General features: G+C 36.0%; 1 protein-coding gene across 14 annotated transcripts in view; it reads left to right on the plus strand.

The window, feature by feature from the left end:
* The window catches only part of adgrl2a (adhesion G protein-coupled receptor L2a), a 102,537-nt gene extending 83,233 nt beyond the window's left edge, over positions 1 to 19,304 (plus strand). For 4 of the 14 annotated variants that reach the window (XM_058791574.1, XM_058791576.1, XM_058791575.1 and 1 more), the window contains 7 exons: positions 3,680 to 3,771; positions 8,649 to 8,817; positions 8,938 to 9,066; positions 10,473 to 10,569; positions 12,135 to 12,263; positions 12,634 to 12,651; positions 16,342 to 19,304. In XM_058791574.1, coding sequence (XP_058647557.1) covers positions 3,680 to 3,771; positions 8,649 to 8,817; positions 8,938 to 9,066; positions 10,473 to 10,569; positions 12,135 to 12,263; positions 12,634 to 12,651; positions 16,342 to 17,108 — 1,401 coding nt within the window. In that variant the 3' untranslated portion in view covers positions 17,109 to 19,304. Of the gene's footprint in view, positions 1 to 3,679; positions 3,772 to 8,648; positions 8,818 to 8,937; positions 9,067 to 10,472; positions 10,570 to 11,474; positions 11,530 to 12,134; positions 12,264 to 12,633; positions 12,652 to 14,806; positions 14,860 to 16,341 lie in introns of those variants that run through there. The other 10 variants (XM_058791578.1, XM_058791579.1, XR_009273398.1 and 7 more) reach the window with 9 other exon arrangements.
* Positions 19,305 to 19,680: the final 376 nt, after the last annotated feature.

Below are 19,680 nucleotides of genomic sequence, written 5' to 3' on the forward strand. Positions count from 1 at the left end.
ATTTTAACCAGGAATACTACATTCAACTCAAGTTCACTGGAAATACGTATCTGTGTCAGCATTTCTGCTAAATATTAGGCTGATGCTTGTGTGTTTTGACAGACAATCTATCCAATCATAACGCAGAATCTGCCACTGTTGTCCGTCAAACAAACCAGACTGGAGAGTAGATTAACATTGGTGGACTTGAACTTGAAAAATGGTGTGCATTGACATCTTTCCACGGGTTGAAACAAGATACCTTCTGATGTTCATTCATGTTTATTTCATGTTATAACTAGTAAAGAGGAAGAGATGATCAGTTCATGTGCCACTTAAACTGAGGTGCTACACGACAAATTAAAGAGCCACAAAATATTATTTATTGTTTGAATTTCTTAAAAAATGACAAAATTTGAAAGCAGAGACTTTGTTTCATACCAGAAGTAACCTGCTCTGTCGTGTCTGTTGGCATGTTGTCAAGTTTTTTCTATGTATTTTTACTGCGTGATAACATGATGTGTGGCGTGAGAGTGCCATGGCTTGTCGGACATAGCAACAGTAACTAAGGGGGGCAGGTCTTTGGGAAGGGTCAGTAGTACCAGTTGAGCTACCAAGCAAGTTTACTACATTAGAAAAGCTGTTGAGCTGGTGATGTGATGCAAGTATCAAAATATAGTACTTTACAAGTCACGCACTAGGGGTAAAAGCGCTTTGAACAAAACATTTTGCAAGGAGCCATGCAAAAATGTTCATTATTAATTATCATTTATCTAATTATTATTTGTGTGAAAAGGAATAAAACTTGTTGGTGTTTTACTGCTACTAGTGGTCATTTCAGCTGGAAACTGCAGTGAATTGTATGTATAGATACGTTTTTGTAATTTTTCCAATGAGCCTACAGCTGGTCCATCATCTTGACTAGCACTAAACAGCATAAACTGGTCTGTAAATTCATGTCAACAAAGCTGTTTAGACTAGAAAAGCCTGGTATGATGCAAGATAATTTTAATTGAAAGACATCCTGTTCATTTATACTTTTGTGTTGGTTTTGGTTTGTTCTGTTTGTTTTTTGTTCTAAAATAATTTAATTTACAAATATAGTATATTTGAATTAACTGCTATGAATTTTATTATGACTGATGCATCAAAAGCAGCTTGTGGTGTAAATAAAGCTCCAAGTAAGACCTCATTTCTTAATTTTTTTGTAAACAGGTTATAAAGTAATATAGTTTGTAACATCATCATTTGGCTCTCAAGTCAGTGAAAACTTGGTGGAAAATGCTGGCACTGATACTGAGAGAAGTTCGCACATTTACCAGCCAAACACTGGCTCAGGCAGGACAGCCACCTTTATTTTGGTGGAAAAGATGTTTCTCAGCTCTGGGGCACCAGACATATAAGATCCATGAAAACCAGGACACTGAGCTAATGAGCGGTCGGGAACCATTAGTGCGTGTGAGTGACGTTAAAACACGCTTGGACTGTGACACGTTTGCATCATGCAGACAGTTCCATCTGCACCTTAAATATTTAATCTGGTTCAATCGGAGTTCAAGACGCACACACACACAAATACGAACACACGCATACAGCTTTCTCCAGCGTCCCAGAGTGGAGTTGAGGGTCTTCTGCTTGGCTAGCGGTGATGATTCAGGGATGGGGGGGTTTGTTCAGGAAAAGCTCTTTTCGAAGCGGAGGAAGCCCATGGGATGGGCAGGAACAAGGAGCTTTAGGAGTGTAGTGGCTGCTTTGCTAGGTTACCACTCCCTCTGCTGAGCGTCCTTACTTCATCTCGTCTCATCAGATCACTGTCAGTGCTCTGGCGGCGTGAGAGGCCTTTTATAGCTCTGTGCTCATAAATTCGGGCGCAGGGGCCGTGAAAACCAGGCATAACCCCGCCACCCCCTCCCTTCTCTTTCTCTCTCTCTCTCGCCGTGATGTCTCTGAGAAACCGTGGTGCTTGATTGCATGAGCAGCACGTTATTGATCGCCATCGCTGTTTTGATGGCAGAATGATGAGCTTGTGCGCCCGAACAAGGAGCCGAACTGAAGAGCTTGTTTGAGCTGGTGACACCGCCACTTATGAGAGCAGCCGCAAATGATAGACTGCTACGTCCTCGCCTGTCTGTGCTCCAGAAAATGGATTAGACTAGAAAATGTTCCGTCACCACGTAGTTGTCCCACATAGTTGTAGCTATTGGGAAGTCATTTTACACAGTACGTGATAAAGTATGACCAATGCATTACTTTAGGTTGTTACAAGGTCCCTCTCGCCGTGTGTGTGTGTCTTCGATGTCCATTAATGTTTTAACATTGCAAATGAAACAGATGTGCAGGAGATCGATTGTTTGTGTACTGTAAATTACTGGACAACATTTAAAAGCACTGAATATTTTTGTTTTGTAGATAAAAGATCCTGAACACTCTTAAACTGACTTTTTTTCACTGAGCAAAAATCACTTAAGTAATATTATAATAAAATGTGTTAAGAAACTTAATATCTAAAGGCAGCTTCTGTAACATGATTATCTAAGGAAAAAGAATGACCAGGAATGTGTTTAAAGCAAGTACCCTTCCAGTTCAAGCCTAAAGAATACTTGTAAATCAACAGTTATGCTGCTATCACATTTACTAGAAACAAAATAATTATTTCAGTTTGTTACATTTTGCATTTGTGTCAATCAATGGAAAATGCATAGCTTTCAAAATTGTTTTGAAATGAAACAGATCCATGAAAGATTATTCGCTTACCTAAATAATTGGATGGAATTTGAAATCATTATTTTTCATTTTATATATCTAACGTTCTGAAAACTTTTGAAATTTTTGATAATTACTCTTACACTGAGCAAAACATATTTATTCTAGGTTATTTGATATTTAAATAGAATTTATTTATTAACTAATTGAATATCTGGGGATTTAAAGTAACATTTTAATATATTTTTATTTTAAGTAACCAAATATTTATGGATAATATCTGTGGCTATCAACAGTATCCAAAAAATAAATTTGACTGTAAATAAAATTAATGTCGTCCCTAGGTTTGTTAAACAAACCAAAATATGTTTACAGTAAATGCACCATGCAATCAGTCAAAATAATAAACACACGAGTCCCATGTGTAATATTACGATTTACTTTTGCATTAGTGTGATAGTTTGGTGGTAGTGTATTTTATATGTTTATTTGCAGTGCTGAATGATTCCCTGCTAAAATTCCACTGTGAGTGGAACACTGTAAATATGCATTTTCTGTTCATTTTCACAGACTGACGGATGCTTTCCCTCTGATGTTTTGCCACAAATGCGATCTGTAGATGTTTGTATATGAAATAACCCAGAATATTCCTTAAAGTTATATCTTTTTTTTTTTTTTTTTCTTCCCTGAGGAAATCTCAAATATCCGTTTCTTCATGTGTGGTCTCTGAGCTTCTCTGAACTATTTGTGTTTTCATTCTGCAGTTAAACGGTTTTATTGCTTTTTTGTATTCTTGTATTGATATATAGTGACACTGTATTTGGCGCCAGTCATCTTGGCTTTGTCTCGCAATATGCCAGATGGTTATTGTATTAGGCACTGGCTGAAGGGATGCTTAGATGGCTGTTTTCAATTAATGCTCCCAATAAAACTTCACTTATCTAATCTTTTAAGTTTCCTTTTTGTTTATTAACAAAGGTCTTTTGCTTTCGCGCAGCTCAATCTCATCTTCCTGCTCATCACGATGTACAAAATGATGAAACACTCTACATCGCTGAAACCTGATTCCAGCCGGCTGGAGCACATCAAGTAAGTCACATTATTTTCCCCACGATATTTCAGCTCATGTGGAGTCGAAGTGCGCCGCCACACACTAAGAAGAAGCAGCATTCCTAATCTCACATTTAGAACAGGAACAAAAATTGCTTCTTGGTTACATTGTATGTAGCATCTACAAAACTGTCGTTTTTTGCTTGGATGAATTTAAGTGCGTCGGCTGAAGGGATTCAGATGGACTCCAGACAGATGTTATTCTCTTCAGGTGCACGTCGTCTATTAATGTGAGCGATGGCCAGAGAGGCACGTAATGATTGAGACAGGCTCAGCGCTGTTTCTCCTTTACAGTAACCACAAAACTCTTTTTTGGAACAACTCCCTGTATTCAGAGTCTGCCTGGAGAGTGAATTCAGATGTGTGTGTGTGTGTGCATGTGTAAAGACAGCGCAGTCAAAGCACTTCCATGTGTTTCCTGTTGCGAAGAGGGAGAACTCTTTCTGTAGCTGAAAAGCACAGAAAAAGTGTGCTGGTTGACCACACAACTCTTTTTCTTTTTTTGCTGGCATGGCAATGCATGTCTTACTGGTTATATTTGATTGTATATGACATATTTGTTAATGTTTTGAAATTGTGATTTTTTTTTTAGATGTTGTTTTTAGTCTTTTTTACAAAGTGTTTCCAGTGATCATGGCACTTTCCACGAATAAGCCTGTAAAGCATTAAAATACATTAAACACTGAAATACATTAAAATGTCTTTATCCCCTTTACACTGTTAAGATTTGTGTTACATTTTGAATAAATGAATCAATCAATCAATGAATAATAATAATAATATGTTTTTCATATTCTGCACATGCACCTTGTTATCTCAAGATTTCCTTACATTACAAAAATGTAAGGTTCTTTGAAATTTTCTCAGGCATGAAGTGACATTATTTGTGCCTTTTCTACTGCATGAAAGGAGAACATTTTTTTTTTGCACTGAAAAAAATAATAATGCGGTGTTGACTGCACTGTAAGATTATATGATATTAGATTTTTTTTTTTTTTTTTACGCTTTAAACTAAGATCTCATTGCATGCATTATCTAACATAAATTAATGAACCATTTTTAAAGCATGTATTAAACAATGTTATGGTTAGTTATTAAAAAATATAATTGTTCATTGTTTGTTCGTGCACAGTGCAGTGCATTTGGTAACAAATAGCAAATATAAATTTTTATTTTACATTGACTAAGTTTAAGAAATGCTGTAGATGTTGTTCGTTGTTTATTGTTAGTTCACGTTAAAATGTTCACAAATGAGAATTTAAAACTTTAGCCAAGTCCCAAATTTTTGGTCACAACCCTTGGACCCTGTTCATGGAAAGAGCCTTTATATGTTTTGGATTTGATATATGACACATATTGTATTTAATGTGATCTTTCAAACTTAACACACAGCCATTGGGGAAATATGCATATTTTATTAGATTTAACAATGATATAGACATGAATAACACGCTTGAAAAATATGTTGCTCACAGGCATTGTGTCGGCCGTATGTTGTCTAAATTTCTCTCCACCCATCACCACAGGGCAAGATGAATCAAGCCGCTAAACTCTGGGCTCATTGCAGCATGTTGCATGTTCAGCAAGCTAATCTGCAGCATTTCGTTTCATTTCTCTGTTTCCCATTTCCCCTTGTTTTCTCTCTCTCCTTTCTTTCTCTTTCTCTGTCCTCTCTCTGTTCTCTTACCCAAACCAGTAATTATCGCGTCTGTGATGGCTATTATAATTCTGATTTGCCTGGGTAAGATTCACCGTACACCGTAACTTATGTCGCTCATAAAACATTACTGCCGCATTAAATAGTGTAAAACGGCAAAGTACTGGCACATTTGGCCTGAGAGAATCATCTTTAGGCTCTTTAGAAACCGGCATAAGGCAAAGCAGCATGGGAAAATTAAATGTACTGGCTGTCTGTGAAAAAAAGAAGAAAATTTACAGTGGCGGTAAAGTTTTATGAAAAGTCTTGTCATGTAATCATCAAGTGTGTTAAAGACAACATGAAATCAAAATTAACCCTATTTACTTTCTTATATATATATATATGTGTGTGTGTGTAATGACTATATAAAACCTTGCCCTCAGGTTCAAAGCTTCCATTAAGAATTTATTTTCATTTTTATTTTCATTTCAATTTTCACCAAAATTAAACTGCTTTGTGATGCAAGACAGCCAGTAGGAAGTTATTTGATGTTTTATATATAGCTTTATGGAGTTGAATTATTTTGATATTTATTAATATAGTTATTACAGAAGATATACACATTGAAAAACAGAAGATATATGTTTCATGTTGTCTTTTAAGAATTCATAAACTGGACAGCTACATTTATTCAGGAAATTTTTGTCTTGTCACAGCTGAGGAAAAAAATCTACCATTTTCTGTCCAGTTTTATTTGATTTTTAAGTTCAGAATTCTTACATTTGGACTTCAATGCTAATCCAACTGATTTGCCTGATCTAATGTTGTCTCTCTCCTCTGCTGGCCATGCTCTCTAGCTATGAAGATAATAAACCATTTATCAAGTAAGAGCGTTAGCTAGACATCTGTGCAACAGCCTCATGGTTGCTCCCCTTGTCATCTTATTGTCTGTTTGCTGGGCTCTTCCAGAAGCGCCGTCTCTCTGTGCTGCTCTGTCTGTCTGTCTGTCTGTCTGTCTGTCTGTGGCTTAACTGGTTTCTTAATTTTTATTCCGCCTGGACCGTCTTAAATTGCTGTACATCTTAACTTCATACCCTCATATCCTTAAATCCTTCAAACCCATAACCCTTTCTACCCTCCTCCTCCTCCCTGTCATCCTACCCGCGAGCTCTCAGACCTCCTCGCATTTCATATGGCAACCCCTCTAATATATTCGTACTGTTATAACCCTCAGATGCCAAAGTGCAAATTCCCTTCATTTTCTCACGCAAACTGCCATTTATGACATACATGGGTATATGATATATCAGTGGGTATTTATTTATTTATTTACTTACTCACAGTCCGTATTGTACTGTATATGTTGGCCAGTATTGCATATTTAACTGTGCATGCTGATTTCCACATATATTTTATTAAATGCTAATCATTTAGATTAGCTTCACTCTCATATCACTGAATGAAAGTAATTATTTAAACACAAATGATTTACCAACACTGTTAAACTGTTATACATAATCTTCAGCAGATCTCAATGAAGTACAATTATATATTTGGTCCCACTTTATATTAGGTGGCCTTAACTACTATGTACTTACATTTAAATTAATAATTTGATACAATGCACTTATTGTGTACATACATGTTTTTACATTGTACTTATATTTTTAAAAATAATCTTATGTAATTACATCTGTAATTACATTTATAATTACACTGTTGACCCATCCCTCACACCTTAACCCACCCTTAAACCTACCCATACCACCAAACCTGTCCCTAACCTCACCCGTATCCCACCTCAATAGCAGCAAAAGTGTTTTGCAATACAATATGAACACAATAAGTACATTTTACTTATTTTTGATGTAAATACATAGTAGATAAGGCCACCTAATATAAAGTGTGTCCCTATCTTTTATATAACACATTATAATTAGTGCTGTCAAACGATTAAGTGCGATTAATTGCATTCAAAATAAAAGTTTTTGTTTACATAATAAATGTGTGCACTGTGTATATTTATTATTTATGTATAAATACACTCACGCATGTATATATTTAAGAAAAATGTATTATAATATTAAATATATTTATATATATTATAAATTATATAAATATATACATGTAAATATTTTCAAAATATATACTGCATGTGTGTGTTTATATATACATAATAAATATGCACAGTACACACACATATATTACATAAACAAAAACTTTTATTTTGATGCGATTAATCGTGACAGCTCTAATTATAATATTATGTTAAAATTTACTGTTGCATTTAAAACTAGTTGCTATTATATAGTACTATTTAATAAATGATTTGCATCAGTTTATTTATTTACTGAAACAATATATTTTAACATTATATTAAATAATTACTGGCATGTAATTTTTATATCAATGCACACTATATATGCAAATCCATCTTTTAAACTGTGCTTTACAATGTTATCTCAAAATTCACTGTTGAAAATAGGAATTACTTGAAAAGTACTGTTTTATAGTTTCATTTAGCTATTTATTTATTTTTAGACACAACAGTATTTTAATGCTAGCCATGTATCAGTTGTGTGCCGTAAGATGAAAAAAAATGATCTGCAGATAGAATTTTAATATCAGTGCATCCTCAGCTCCGTCCATTACGCCCCTCATTTATAGATCTCAGTGCGCTCTTATACCCTCAGAAAATCTTTATACCCCAAAGCCCCCCTATTCCTCCTGCCTTCAAATCCTTATATGTTGGTTTCTTGTTTCATCTCTCATCTCTCCTCTGATGAAAGCAAGCTCTATCTCTTTGGTTCCTTAGCCAGCCGAGACCTGTTGTCAGCGCCTCCTCCACTAAAACGGACCAATCAGAGATGATTACTGCTCTTTCTCTTTCCCCTCCGTCTGAATGCAGCCCAGTATCATGCGTCTTTACCCAGTAGTGTGGCATGCAAAAATATCTCCACACTCCACTGCCTCAATATGATTAAACCTTCTTTACGATAATCCCGCTTTCATATGGGATTGATTAACCTCTCAATGATATGTTCCACTGCATTTCCCATCTACTTGTGCCTAAGATGTCAGTCCAAATGATTTTCAGAACCTGTGTTTGATTTGTATTGTTTTGCTGCGATTGTAATGCTGTAATGATTTCTGCTCTTTGCTGAAGGAAATGTCCCTCTCTCATGGCTCATTGTTTCTGTTTCATTTGCTCTCGAAGGTCGTGGGTCATGGGCGGCTTTGCTCTGCTGTGTCTCTTGGGCCTGACCTGGTCATTTGGCTTGTTCTTCATCAGCGAGTCGTCGGTTGTCTTGGCATACCTCTTCACCATCTTCAACACGTTCCAGGGCATGTTTATCTTCACCTTCCACTGCCTGCTTCAGAAGAAAGTAAGTGCTTCCTGAAATATATTGTTCCACCTGAGCTGCGGCAGCACTCGATTTAAACGAGAAGCGCACGTTAAAAAGTTCACTTGAAGATGAAAAAAAAAACGTTCCTTTGAACTGCAGGTTCGGAGAGAGTACAGCAAATGCCTCCGACACACGTACTGCTGTAGCGGGATCACGACAGAGAGCTCACACAGCTCCACAAAGACCTCAACAACACGGACAAGCGCTCGCTATTCCTCTGGTACTCAGGTACAAACACTACTGACCCAATTTCCATTGTTTTCATTTCGACGGCTTTTAATGCGACGTTCGGTTATGAGACACATTTCATATTGGAATGAAATGAAACTCTGTGAGTGCTTCCATCTGCTCCAGTGCACACACACACACACACAGGCACAGATATTTTATCTATGTTTTTTCTTGTTTTCGCAGACAGATTTTACAGATTTTATTTGAACGTCTTTATGATGGATTGCATTATATTATAGTGAATCATAGCAATAGCTGTGTATACTATGCAATGTTTAGACAGGGCTCTGGTATACTATAATATTTACTTTATGAACCGCATTATGATTTCTAATGTAGCATTTAAGTTGAATACTGTAAAATCTCTGGGGTAAATATTTTTCATACTGATTTATAGTTGTAATGTGAAAATAATGAGTGGCGAGTATTTTGTTTTTCAACAACAAAAAAACGTCCCAAACAAATCAAATTGATTGTGTACGGGGAAAGATGCCCCAGTGTGCATTTAAAAAATAAATAAATAAATTATAACACAGAGAAAAGTTTAGCATATACAGAATACATGATGATGATGAATCATCCAGTATGAGTCACATAACTGGAAAACACAAAATGTTATATGCATTTAATACTATTTATTTTATTGTGTTGTGAATGGACAACATTAAGTCAAATATTCTACGTAAATGCATGCATTTTGACAATTTAGTTGAATAATGACAGACAAATCATAAAAGCTTGTGAATAACACTTTATAATTCTAGGCATTATTTACTGCCTACATTTTTGCTATTTAATTAATTATCATTTTAAATAGATTTCAGATCTTTCACTCAATTTCATGTTTGAAATCAGCTAAACAATCTGAAATAAATAATTAATAAATATCAATATGTAAAATAACAAAACACAAGAGGAAAAAAAAAAGGATCCTCGACTTTACATTTTCACATAAAAAACAAAACAAAAAAACAAAAAAACTGTGCATAAATCCCCCATTAACAAATAAGCAAAGCTTTTAATATCCAACATAACATAATCTGTGACTATGGTATATTACCCTACTGTATGTATGTTTGTATGAATGAATGAAAAAATAATAATAATAATGTGCAAATTAAAATGACTATATATTAAAAATAAATCAAAAAGTCATTTAAAGTGCTCAGAAAAGTGAAGCTAGTTCTGATAAAAGCTATCATTTGTTTCTAGATGCCACTTGCTTTGATATTTTGTTATAAATGTATGAATGTCATTGCATCAGATAAGTACAACTGAAGTGTCCAAAAGCATCCAAATTCTTTGTGGGGCCACACTGTACATATCAGAAAAAGATGTAACATGCAGTTTTTCCCTCCTAAAGATAGTGATCAGTGTTTCGTGGCTGTTTGTTCATCTAACAGAGTCGAATCAGAAGAATGTGGAACGACACAGTCAGAAAACAGTCTGAGTCCTCTTTCATCTCAGGAGACATCAACAGCACATCAACCCTCAACCAAGGTCAGTCATACATCCAAACTCATTTCAGCTCTGTTTCATGGAAACTTTTCTCTGAAATAATAGACTCAGACATAGTGATGATCTATAATCAGTCATGTTTAATTAAATGTTTAAAAGTATTTAATTGACCTCATATTTAATCAATTTTCTTAATAGCCAATGATTTTAGAAGCTCTGCACTAATGAACTCATCGCTTTCATGTGAATGAAATACCAAATTCATTTTTATTTGAAACATTTCAAAAATTCTAACATTTATTTGAAGTTAAATTAGGCCTTTTTGAAAAATTTTATTTTTCAAGTATTTTTATTAATATAAAAACATGTTTTTCATTTACAACTTATAAGCTTATGAAAAGCATAATTACTGGTAAACGAGTACGAGTATCTATTTTAAACCACTCAGATGTGATATTAGTTAAAGTCAACATGAAACAGCATTTGCAGCCCTTTTACTAATGTGATGTGACGTATTTGTCAGATAGCAAATTAATTAGATCGTGAAAAGTGGTCTCTGTATGACAGGTGTTTGGAAGGGAGGGGTGAAAAATAAGGATTGGCATCATCAGCCAAAAAGAAAAGTCATTTCAGAGGCGAAGCAAGTTATTACATTTTGATGAAAGATTATGATGCAAAAAAAACATTTTTTTTTTTTGTCCTACATGGACTGATGATTCGTTCACAGTAACATTAGGAAAATATATTGAGACAGTAAATGGTCAACTTTGATTTCATATTGACTTTTAATGGAAAATCAAACAATTAATGTCCATTTAAAGACACAGGAAGCCAGACAAGCCCCTTTTGGGTCCGTTTAACACAGCTACAGTAGTGAGTCAGTAGAAAATATGCCCTCAGTCAGCTATTTCAAGGATCTAGAAAAAAAACTGTCATTTATTATTTAGCCAGGGCTGAAATGCATGTGATGAGAAGATGATGTTCAACTCTAGCTGACCTGCGGTAAGGTTGTATTATTCAGAGCCGTTTGCTTTGGCTTGCTCTAAAACACTCAGCATGCTTTTAATGCATGCGTTCGAGCACAAAACACAAAGGTGCAAAAAAAAAAAAAAAAAAAAATGCTATTTGTCTTTCTGTGCTTCAGTGTCTCTGTTCAGAAACAATAACAACAATGACATTGTTTACAATATTTATATCACAACATTTTGAAAATAAAAATAATATGGACCAAAAAAAGTTTATAATTTTAATCTATATATATATATATATATATATATATATATTTAGCACAGACTATTTTAACATGAGATCTTGAATTAGTAAGAAGCTGTGCCCAGTGGTAGTTTTTATTTTTATTTATTTATTTGCCATTGATAAATATGCATCCTTTTATTTAGCATGTAGGATATTATTGACATATATTCTTAACATTTAAAATTGGTTATTTGCATTTATTGACATTAATTTGATTTAATATTAGCAAGTAGATTATAATGAAATTGCATAAATATGCAGCTAGATAATTCATATATCCATTTATTTCATTACCTAAAATTAGGTCATAATCTTATTTGTCCTGTTGTTTTTTTTTTTTTTTTTTGCTTCAGGAATGACGGGCAATTATCTTCTTACTAACCCTCTTCTGAGACCACAAGGCACTAATAACCCCTACAACACCTTACTGGCTGAAACTATCGTATGTAACACACCAACGGTGCCAGTCTTTCACTCTCCAGGTGTGACTACTAATCCATACACTCCTGTTTGCCCTTCTGCTCATGTGGTACTGTGTAGTGCTATGAGTATTATCAGTATCAGCCCCTCTGTGCGGAGAAATCACACCGATAGATCATTAGGCTAAAACTGTAGTTCTCGGTGTGTGATTTTATAGCAGAGAAAAGCATTTTTTCTTCACTATGAGATCTTTGTGATGCTCACAAGATATTTTTTTATACTCATATATTTTATTTCATTTTTTAATTGAATATTTATGTTTAAGTAAATGTAATTCAATTTTTAAATTTATTGATTTATTTTTTGTGAGTGACATGACACTGTTAACTGTTTGTGTCTTGTTTTCTCTTTCCCTTTCCTGCACACACTCAGTGACCTACAGAGAGACAAGTATGCAATCAATTTTAAATTTGCCCATCAAATGTAATTGTTTTACCATGATTTAACTCTCTGGCCATCAACAGACCATCCACATATTGTCAGCACATGGTTCAAAAATCATTAGAATGAGGAAATGTTGCTCTCAATGAAACAATACTTTCATCACCTCTGCATTTTACAACTCGGCACGATGCATGCACATTGCACACACAATTGAGATTTCTTAGTCTAAATGTACACATGTCATTCTGAATGGAGACTGTACTGAAAGCAGTCGCCTTCTCTCTTTGTTAAAACACAGTTTCGTTGGACATTGGGTTGGATTTAGTTGAATGGCTACAGATGTTGAAGCCAGTCTCTTCAAAATGAAAAGCATATAGTTTGTAATTAAAATTTGCTTCTACTGCGGCTCATCCAGTCACGAAACTGAGATTCAGATGTTTTATGAAAATTTAATTTACAACTTGGCAAAAACATTTTTTTTAAATTAAATAAAAAATACTGTAGCATTTATTTATTTGTTTGTTTGTTATTTATTTAATTTTTTTGCCAAGTTATGAATTAAATTTTCATAAAACACGGATGTATGATGTCTGAACACCTCGAGTTTACACAGGTGTCCTTGCAAAATATCGACAGGTGTAGTTCACCACATTATCTATAGACATGTTCCACTTAAACTTTATACTTTTGTTATAATTTTTGTAATTTAAGTTATAGTCTTATTATTTCACACAATTTATTTTTATTTTTTTAATGTTTTGTGTAACTTGTTTTCTGTAAAATTAATATATTTGTTGTTAAATAATGCAAGTAATTAATTTAAAATATCCATAAATTATGGAAGCTTGTTTCCAACAAACAAACATACAAACACATAAAGGTATTTGCGACTTTTTATCTCACAATTCTGATTTATTTATATTTGTTAAAGTATCTCAGAATTGAGTGAAATAAACTTGCAACTGGTATTAAAAAGTCAGAATTGCAATTTTATGTCTCACGATTCTGACTTCATAACTCGCAATTGCGTGAATTGCGCAATTTTGATATAAACTCACAATTGTATGAAAATGTCAGAATTGTGACTTCTTACTTTTTTTCTTCAAAACTGGTCTTTATAACTTGCAATTGCACGTTTATATCTCACAATTCTGAGAAAATAAGTCAGAAATCTGAGTTTATATTTTATCCCGATCTCATGAATGTGCATTTCAGTGGTGTTTCAATGAATTTTCTGTTTCTATTTGGCGTACTATTTATACACAGAAATGGACTTTGGCGTGCATATGATACGCAATTGGTTGGTTTAGGGTTTAGGGTTGAGGGCTAGGTGTGTATTATATGTATGGCAAAATGCGTATTCTATGCATGTCAAACACGCCAGAGTCAGTTTCTGTGTATAAATATCACGTAAAATTAAAAAAAAAGTAGATATGCATTTTCATGAGACCAGGCTCTATATTTTGAAATTCTTTCCTCAGAATTGCGAGAGAGAAAAAAAGAAAATAAATTGTGAGAAAATGTCAATTACCTTTCTTTTTTTTTTTTTTACCCCATGGTGGAAACAGGCTTCCATAGTGTCATAGTGTATAGGAAGTGTCCCCAGTATATTCTTTGTTACCCTCCTCCAGTTGAACACATCGCTCTGTCTGTTTATGAGTTTGGTGAGGGATTCTGTCAGAGAAAAGCCCTAATGTTTCTTTAGGCCTTCCGTCTCAATATCCAGCAGAAATCTCTTTTAAACTCCCTTTCCTCAAATTACTGTCCCTCTTCTGTTCCCATCTGCCATCTCCTTCCTTTGTCTTGTCATTTCTGTGGAGAGGCTCTGAGAATGGCTGTGTCCGAGCCGCCGACCGGTGGGCTCTCGTAAGATGCAGTTAAAGATTATCGTAGCTCATGCAGACGGCCACTCATCCACCGGCGCGCAAATGAGCTCCAATTACCACATAAAGTCCAGTCCAGCAAACAAACCCAACTGTGACATTTAACGGAGGGAAAAGGCCTTAATTGTGATGTTAATTTAATTTGCTAAGTCCTTTGCTTGCGCTAACGTTGTAATTTGTTTTTGTTTTTTTTTTCCACTTTTTTCTGTTAGTGATATCTCATCATGTTTTACAATAAATCATTTTCCTTTTTGTTTTGTGTTCTTTTCGTTCATCAGCAGCGCTCAGGTCTGCTGGCCTGAACAGACAGACTTGATGTGAGTTGTTCAGAGTGAGTTTTCTCTCTCCTGTCTGTTGAATGCTTTCGCTTTCATTGGCTCTCTGTAGTGTGAGAAATGGCTGTTTGTGTTTTTTTCTAATTTGGCTTTTTTTCTGTTACTTTCAAACCCTTCACCCCCACCGCCTTAACTGCTTCAAATACAAGCTGATGTTGATGAATTCTGTGACTGTCACCGCTCTTTCATCTGTGAATACACATCTGTGCCGCTCTCTCATTTGTGTCTGTGATGTTTGAAGCCTACAGAATGATTTTAATGTTGTTTGGGATGTAGTTGAAACCAACGTTACGAAATTAGTCATTGTGAATTGTTCAAAATTGTTTGATTGAGGAAAAATTCTGAACTTCAAACTGTGGAGAATTCACAAAGAATGAATTGTACCTGCGCCTGCCGATTCGGTAAGGGAATTATGCAAATCAGTTCAGGTATACCAAGATGTGAAGGACTACTGCAATCTGGCATACTTTGCTGGGGCTGTAGAACTGGGATCCAGGCTCTTTAAAAATCCGGAAATACAACTGCACGTTATTAGGGTCTGGTTTAACTGGCGTGTGTGTCGTTTGCAAATAATGCATGATTTCACACTGAAAGTGTAAATTCACTACTTAGTAAATTCATCACTTAAGTCAAGTCAAATTTATTTTTATAGCACTTTTCACACTCAGCAGCTTCATAGAACATCATGAAGTTAACGTTTTTAACATATTAATATCTTGCCATAGAGTTACATTTATGAGTTTAGAGCTGGGTGGTAATATAGTTAACATTTTGCCGTTGAGATATGCTATATAGTATCTGTCACCCTATGCAAGTATATCCGACGTTTATATATGGGTAGTTGACGTATCAATATGTCCTATGGTGTGACGGAAAAATGCAAAAAAAAAAACCTCTAACATTGAAGATAAACCTCTCTCATGCTATTTGATCATGCAGAATGAAGATACATTTTTCTCATGTTATTTGTATGTTAAGTTTTTTTTTTTTTCCTACATTTTTGCTATGTCACACCATAGGACACAGTCCAACTTTTATTTGTCAGCTACCCATATATATAACTGGGCGATTATATAGCTGCATTTCGCGATGAAATTAAACAAATCAGGCACTTAAGATTTACTATATAGCATATATTGATTTGCAGGAGTGTAGTGTATTTATGCGAATAAAGTTGGATATAGTATGCATCCAACTTTATATATGGAGCTGTTCGATAAAACAGTTCACAATTTTCGTATGCTCACCAAAGGTCCAACTTTTAATATATCATTGGGCGATAATATAGTTTGCGTTTTTTCCTAACAGAGCCTTACAGTTCTGCACGCGCAGACTAAAGATTTGCGATTTTTACATGTTCTAAAAATGTTCGCAGTTATGCATTTGACTCCTAAACAGCATTAAACATTGTGGTTTGATATTTCGGATGCTCCGAGAGCAGGCAACCTAACGCTTTTCTTCCTCTTGTGTTGTTGCAGGACACTCGGTGATCAGCGGCAGAGACACGAACACGTTCGGGACTCTACCACTCAACGGCAACTTTAATAACAGCTACTCACTTCATAACTACAGCGACGGCGTGCAGGTGGTGGATTGCGGGCTCAGTCTCAACGACACGGCCTTTGAGAAGATGATCATCTCCGAGCTCGTGCACAACAACCTCAGGGCCGCTGAGTCCCGGATCAGCACCAAAAAGGGGGCGGGGATCAGCAGAGGGGAGGAGCCTGTGGTCGCGGAGACGTCGTCCCTGGTGCAGGTGGGTGGGGACAGCGAGATGGATGGTCTGGGGCTGCACCACACGCATCCCCGCACCCTCGAAGCCCCCCTCATCCCCCAGCGAACTCACTCGCTCCTGTACCACACGCAGGAGAGAGCGAGGGCCGACACGGACGAAGGGCCTTCGCATCCCCACAGCTACATCGGCCAGCTCCCGCCTCCGGCCGAGACCGCCCTGCCCTCCCCCAACAGAGACTCGGTGTACACCAGCATGCCAAACCTCAGAGACTCGCCATTCTCGGAGAGCAGTCTAGACGTCGGCCAGGACCTCTCGCCATCCAAACACAGTCCGAGCGAAGACGTTTACTATAAAAGCATGCCCAACCTGGGGTCAGGCCAGCAGCTGCACGCATATTATCAGATGAGCAGAGACAGTAGCGAGGGCCTCATCATCCCCATCTCTAAAGACGCCTGTGTCCCCGAGGGGGACGTACGAGAGGGACAAATGCAGCTGGTCACAAGCCTTTAAAATGAACTGTAAGCACCGCCCACCATGTACACAGCCCCGCCCTTCCACCGATGGCAGAGTGGTCTTCCTTTTTTAGCCTCCCACATAACTGCACACATAATGGAGAAGTACCGCTGCTGTCCAACGAGTTACAGACAGGCCCAGACGGAATCTGCAGACTTTTTATCGCATTTTATGTGCTGATTTTAGCTGGAAATTTGCAGTGCAATGGATAAAGTTGGTGAAATGGGTCATACCAAGCCTTGTTTTTCGGTAAAAATATACTTTTAAAAAAATGCATAAAACCTGATATTAATTAAGATTTTCTTACCCCACTGGCAAATTTTTATTATTATGAATATTATTATTGTTGTTGTTACTTAAATTTTACTGACTTCAAACAGGGTATAAAAACTTCCCCATTTCTTACCTTTCCCTTCTTCCCACCTTTTTCCTACCTTTCCCACCACTTGTGGTGTTTCTGGTCAAAAATGGTATACATTGCCAAAATGATCCTAAAATAATGTTGTTTTTACTCAAAAACTGAGGTGCGTAAGTCAGGGCTGCCAGGGCTTCATAACAAAACCAACCCAACTGCTACTCAAAACTAGCCCAATTACATCCAAAACAGGCTCAATAGCGGGGTTTCCACAGGGGTCGTACACAGTCGAAATCGCATCCCAGAGGGGCAGGGGATTTCGCTTTAACCCGTGGACTAAAAAAACAACCTGCAGCAACAGTATAAAAGTAGCCCAATTCTGCAGGAAAAGTGCGGATTTGGCAACACTAGCATAAGCGCAGATCAGTGAAGCCAACAATCATTCAGTTCCAAAACAGAAAAAAAACAACCTGTGCTAAATGCAAGAAAACAAGAAGTTGACAAAAATATTCAATCCAAGATTTGATGATAATATATATATTTTTTTAAATTGCAATTTTTAAATGACCGGCAACACCACATTAGTTAAAGGATTTTCAGCACAGCACAAGGGTTTAGAAGGTTTATTCATAAAAGGGAACAAATGCCAATGGGGAAAGAAACAATCTCAGTTCAAGACAAACTTCAGCAAGTATACTGTTGTTTAAAGAAATGTTTTTACTGGAAAACAAGAAAACACTAGTATTATGGAAACATATGTTTGCCATTTTTAATTGTTACCTTGTTTTGGTAGCTGAATGTAATCAAACTAGCCACAATTATTTAATAAACAAAGAAGCAAGGGTCAGATAAAGTGTACAGTAGAACTTTGAGAATGAGGGCCTTGCAATGTTCTATGGTTGCAGATTCCGTGTGGGCCTGGTTATAGAAATACAGTTTCACATAAAAATAAATAAAAATAAAACTAAGCCAAAAAAAAAAAAGTCTTTCTCGTTCCAGTGCATACGTTTCTCAAAGGATGTACATATATGTTCACATATTTCTCTTTTGAATGCAAGTTTTGCTTTTGCTTTTTTTATTATTATATACAAAAATGAAATTACCAGGACCTTAAGACATGCAGAGATTGTCCTGACTGAACTAAAGGAGTCCTGTAACACCCTTTACAATCATCGGCAAACTCCCATATGACCACTAGCAAACAAACCCCAGGCCTTATATTTTCTCAATCATACACGGAACTGTCAAGGGTAATGATACATAGAACAATATATTTTGTTGTATTGATTGTGTAAAATAAATTGCTATAAAATAATCAAAAACAACCCTAAATATAAAGCAAATGAAGAGATTTTGAAAATGAGATGACTATGTAAAAAGTTTCGAAGCGTGTTTATGATGATGCAATCGCTGGATGACCGCAGGTACGCTGCGAAAGACATGGAAATTCCTCTGTCCTGTTCATGAAAATGGTTTTGCCGCTTCACATCAGTTCATTTTAGTAGATTCTGATGTTCTCGTGCCTTGCACACATTTATTTCGTGCAAATCTGTGCAAAGCATGAAAAATGTAGTGACTGAAGTCCGCAGCTGAGCATGAAGGAGGACCTTCTTCTTTATAGACATATTACTGCAGCTGGGGTTGGATATTTATTTATTAAATTATTCTTTAAAAATGATACTTTTGTGAATATTTTACAGCACTGGTCGACGTAGTTCATCCTCATAAGCATAATTAAGAAACCCATCTCTGATAAACATGTTAAGGAGCCCATCTCTACAAAGGATGTAAAGTTCTACACTTGTTTAACAATAAATAAATGTGAATTTTTTGTCTAATCGAATGAGTTTTTATTTGCACACTGGCGATTAGAAACATGAGTGTGTCTTTGCTTGTTTGTGCAAATATATGGAAACAGAAAGATGGTCAATCCATTTTAAAACTGAGGCGGTATTTCATCGCTCTTTTATCTCGGTGGTTTGGCATGTTTATGCTATTTAAGCTGGTGATGCACATCAAAGTGAAAAGCACTGTAAGCCGATACATAAACTGCAATATGAACCCTCATAAACAGCCTGAGAACAGTTTGCTGCGTTCTAGCTAGAGGGCAGTGCACCGGGGAACCGCAAGTTCATTTACTGGAGAAAACTGCAGTTTATGAAGTTTTGAACTTGTCTCTCTGAAGCCCTGTTTGAAACTATCAGTCTTCAGAAA

Source organism: Onychostoma macrolepis, chromosome 11 (assembly GCF_012432095.1).
Source record: "Onychostoma macrolepis isolate SWU-2019 chromosome 11, ASM1243209v1, whole genome shotgun sequence".
Classification (NCBI taxonomy): domain Eukaryota; kingdom Metazoa; phylum Chordata; class Actinopteri; order Cypriniformes; family Cyprinidae; genus Onychostoma; species Onychostoma macrolepis.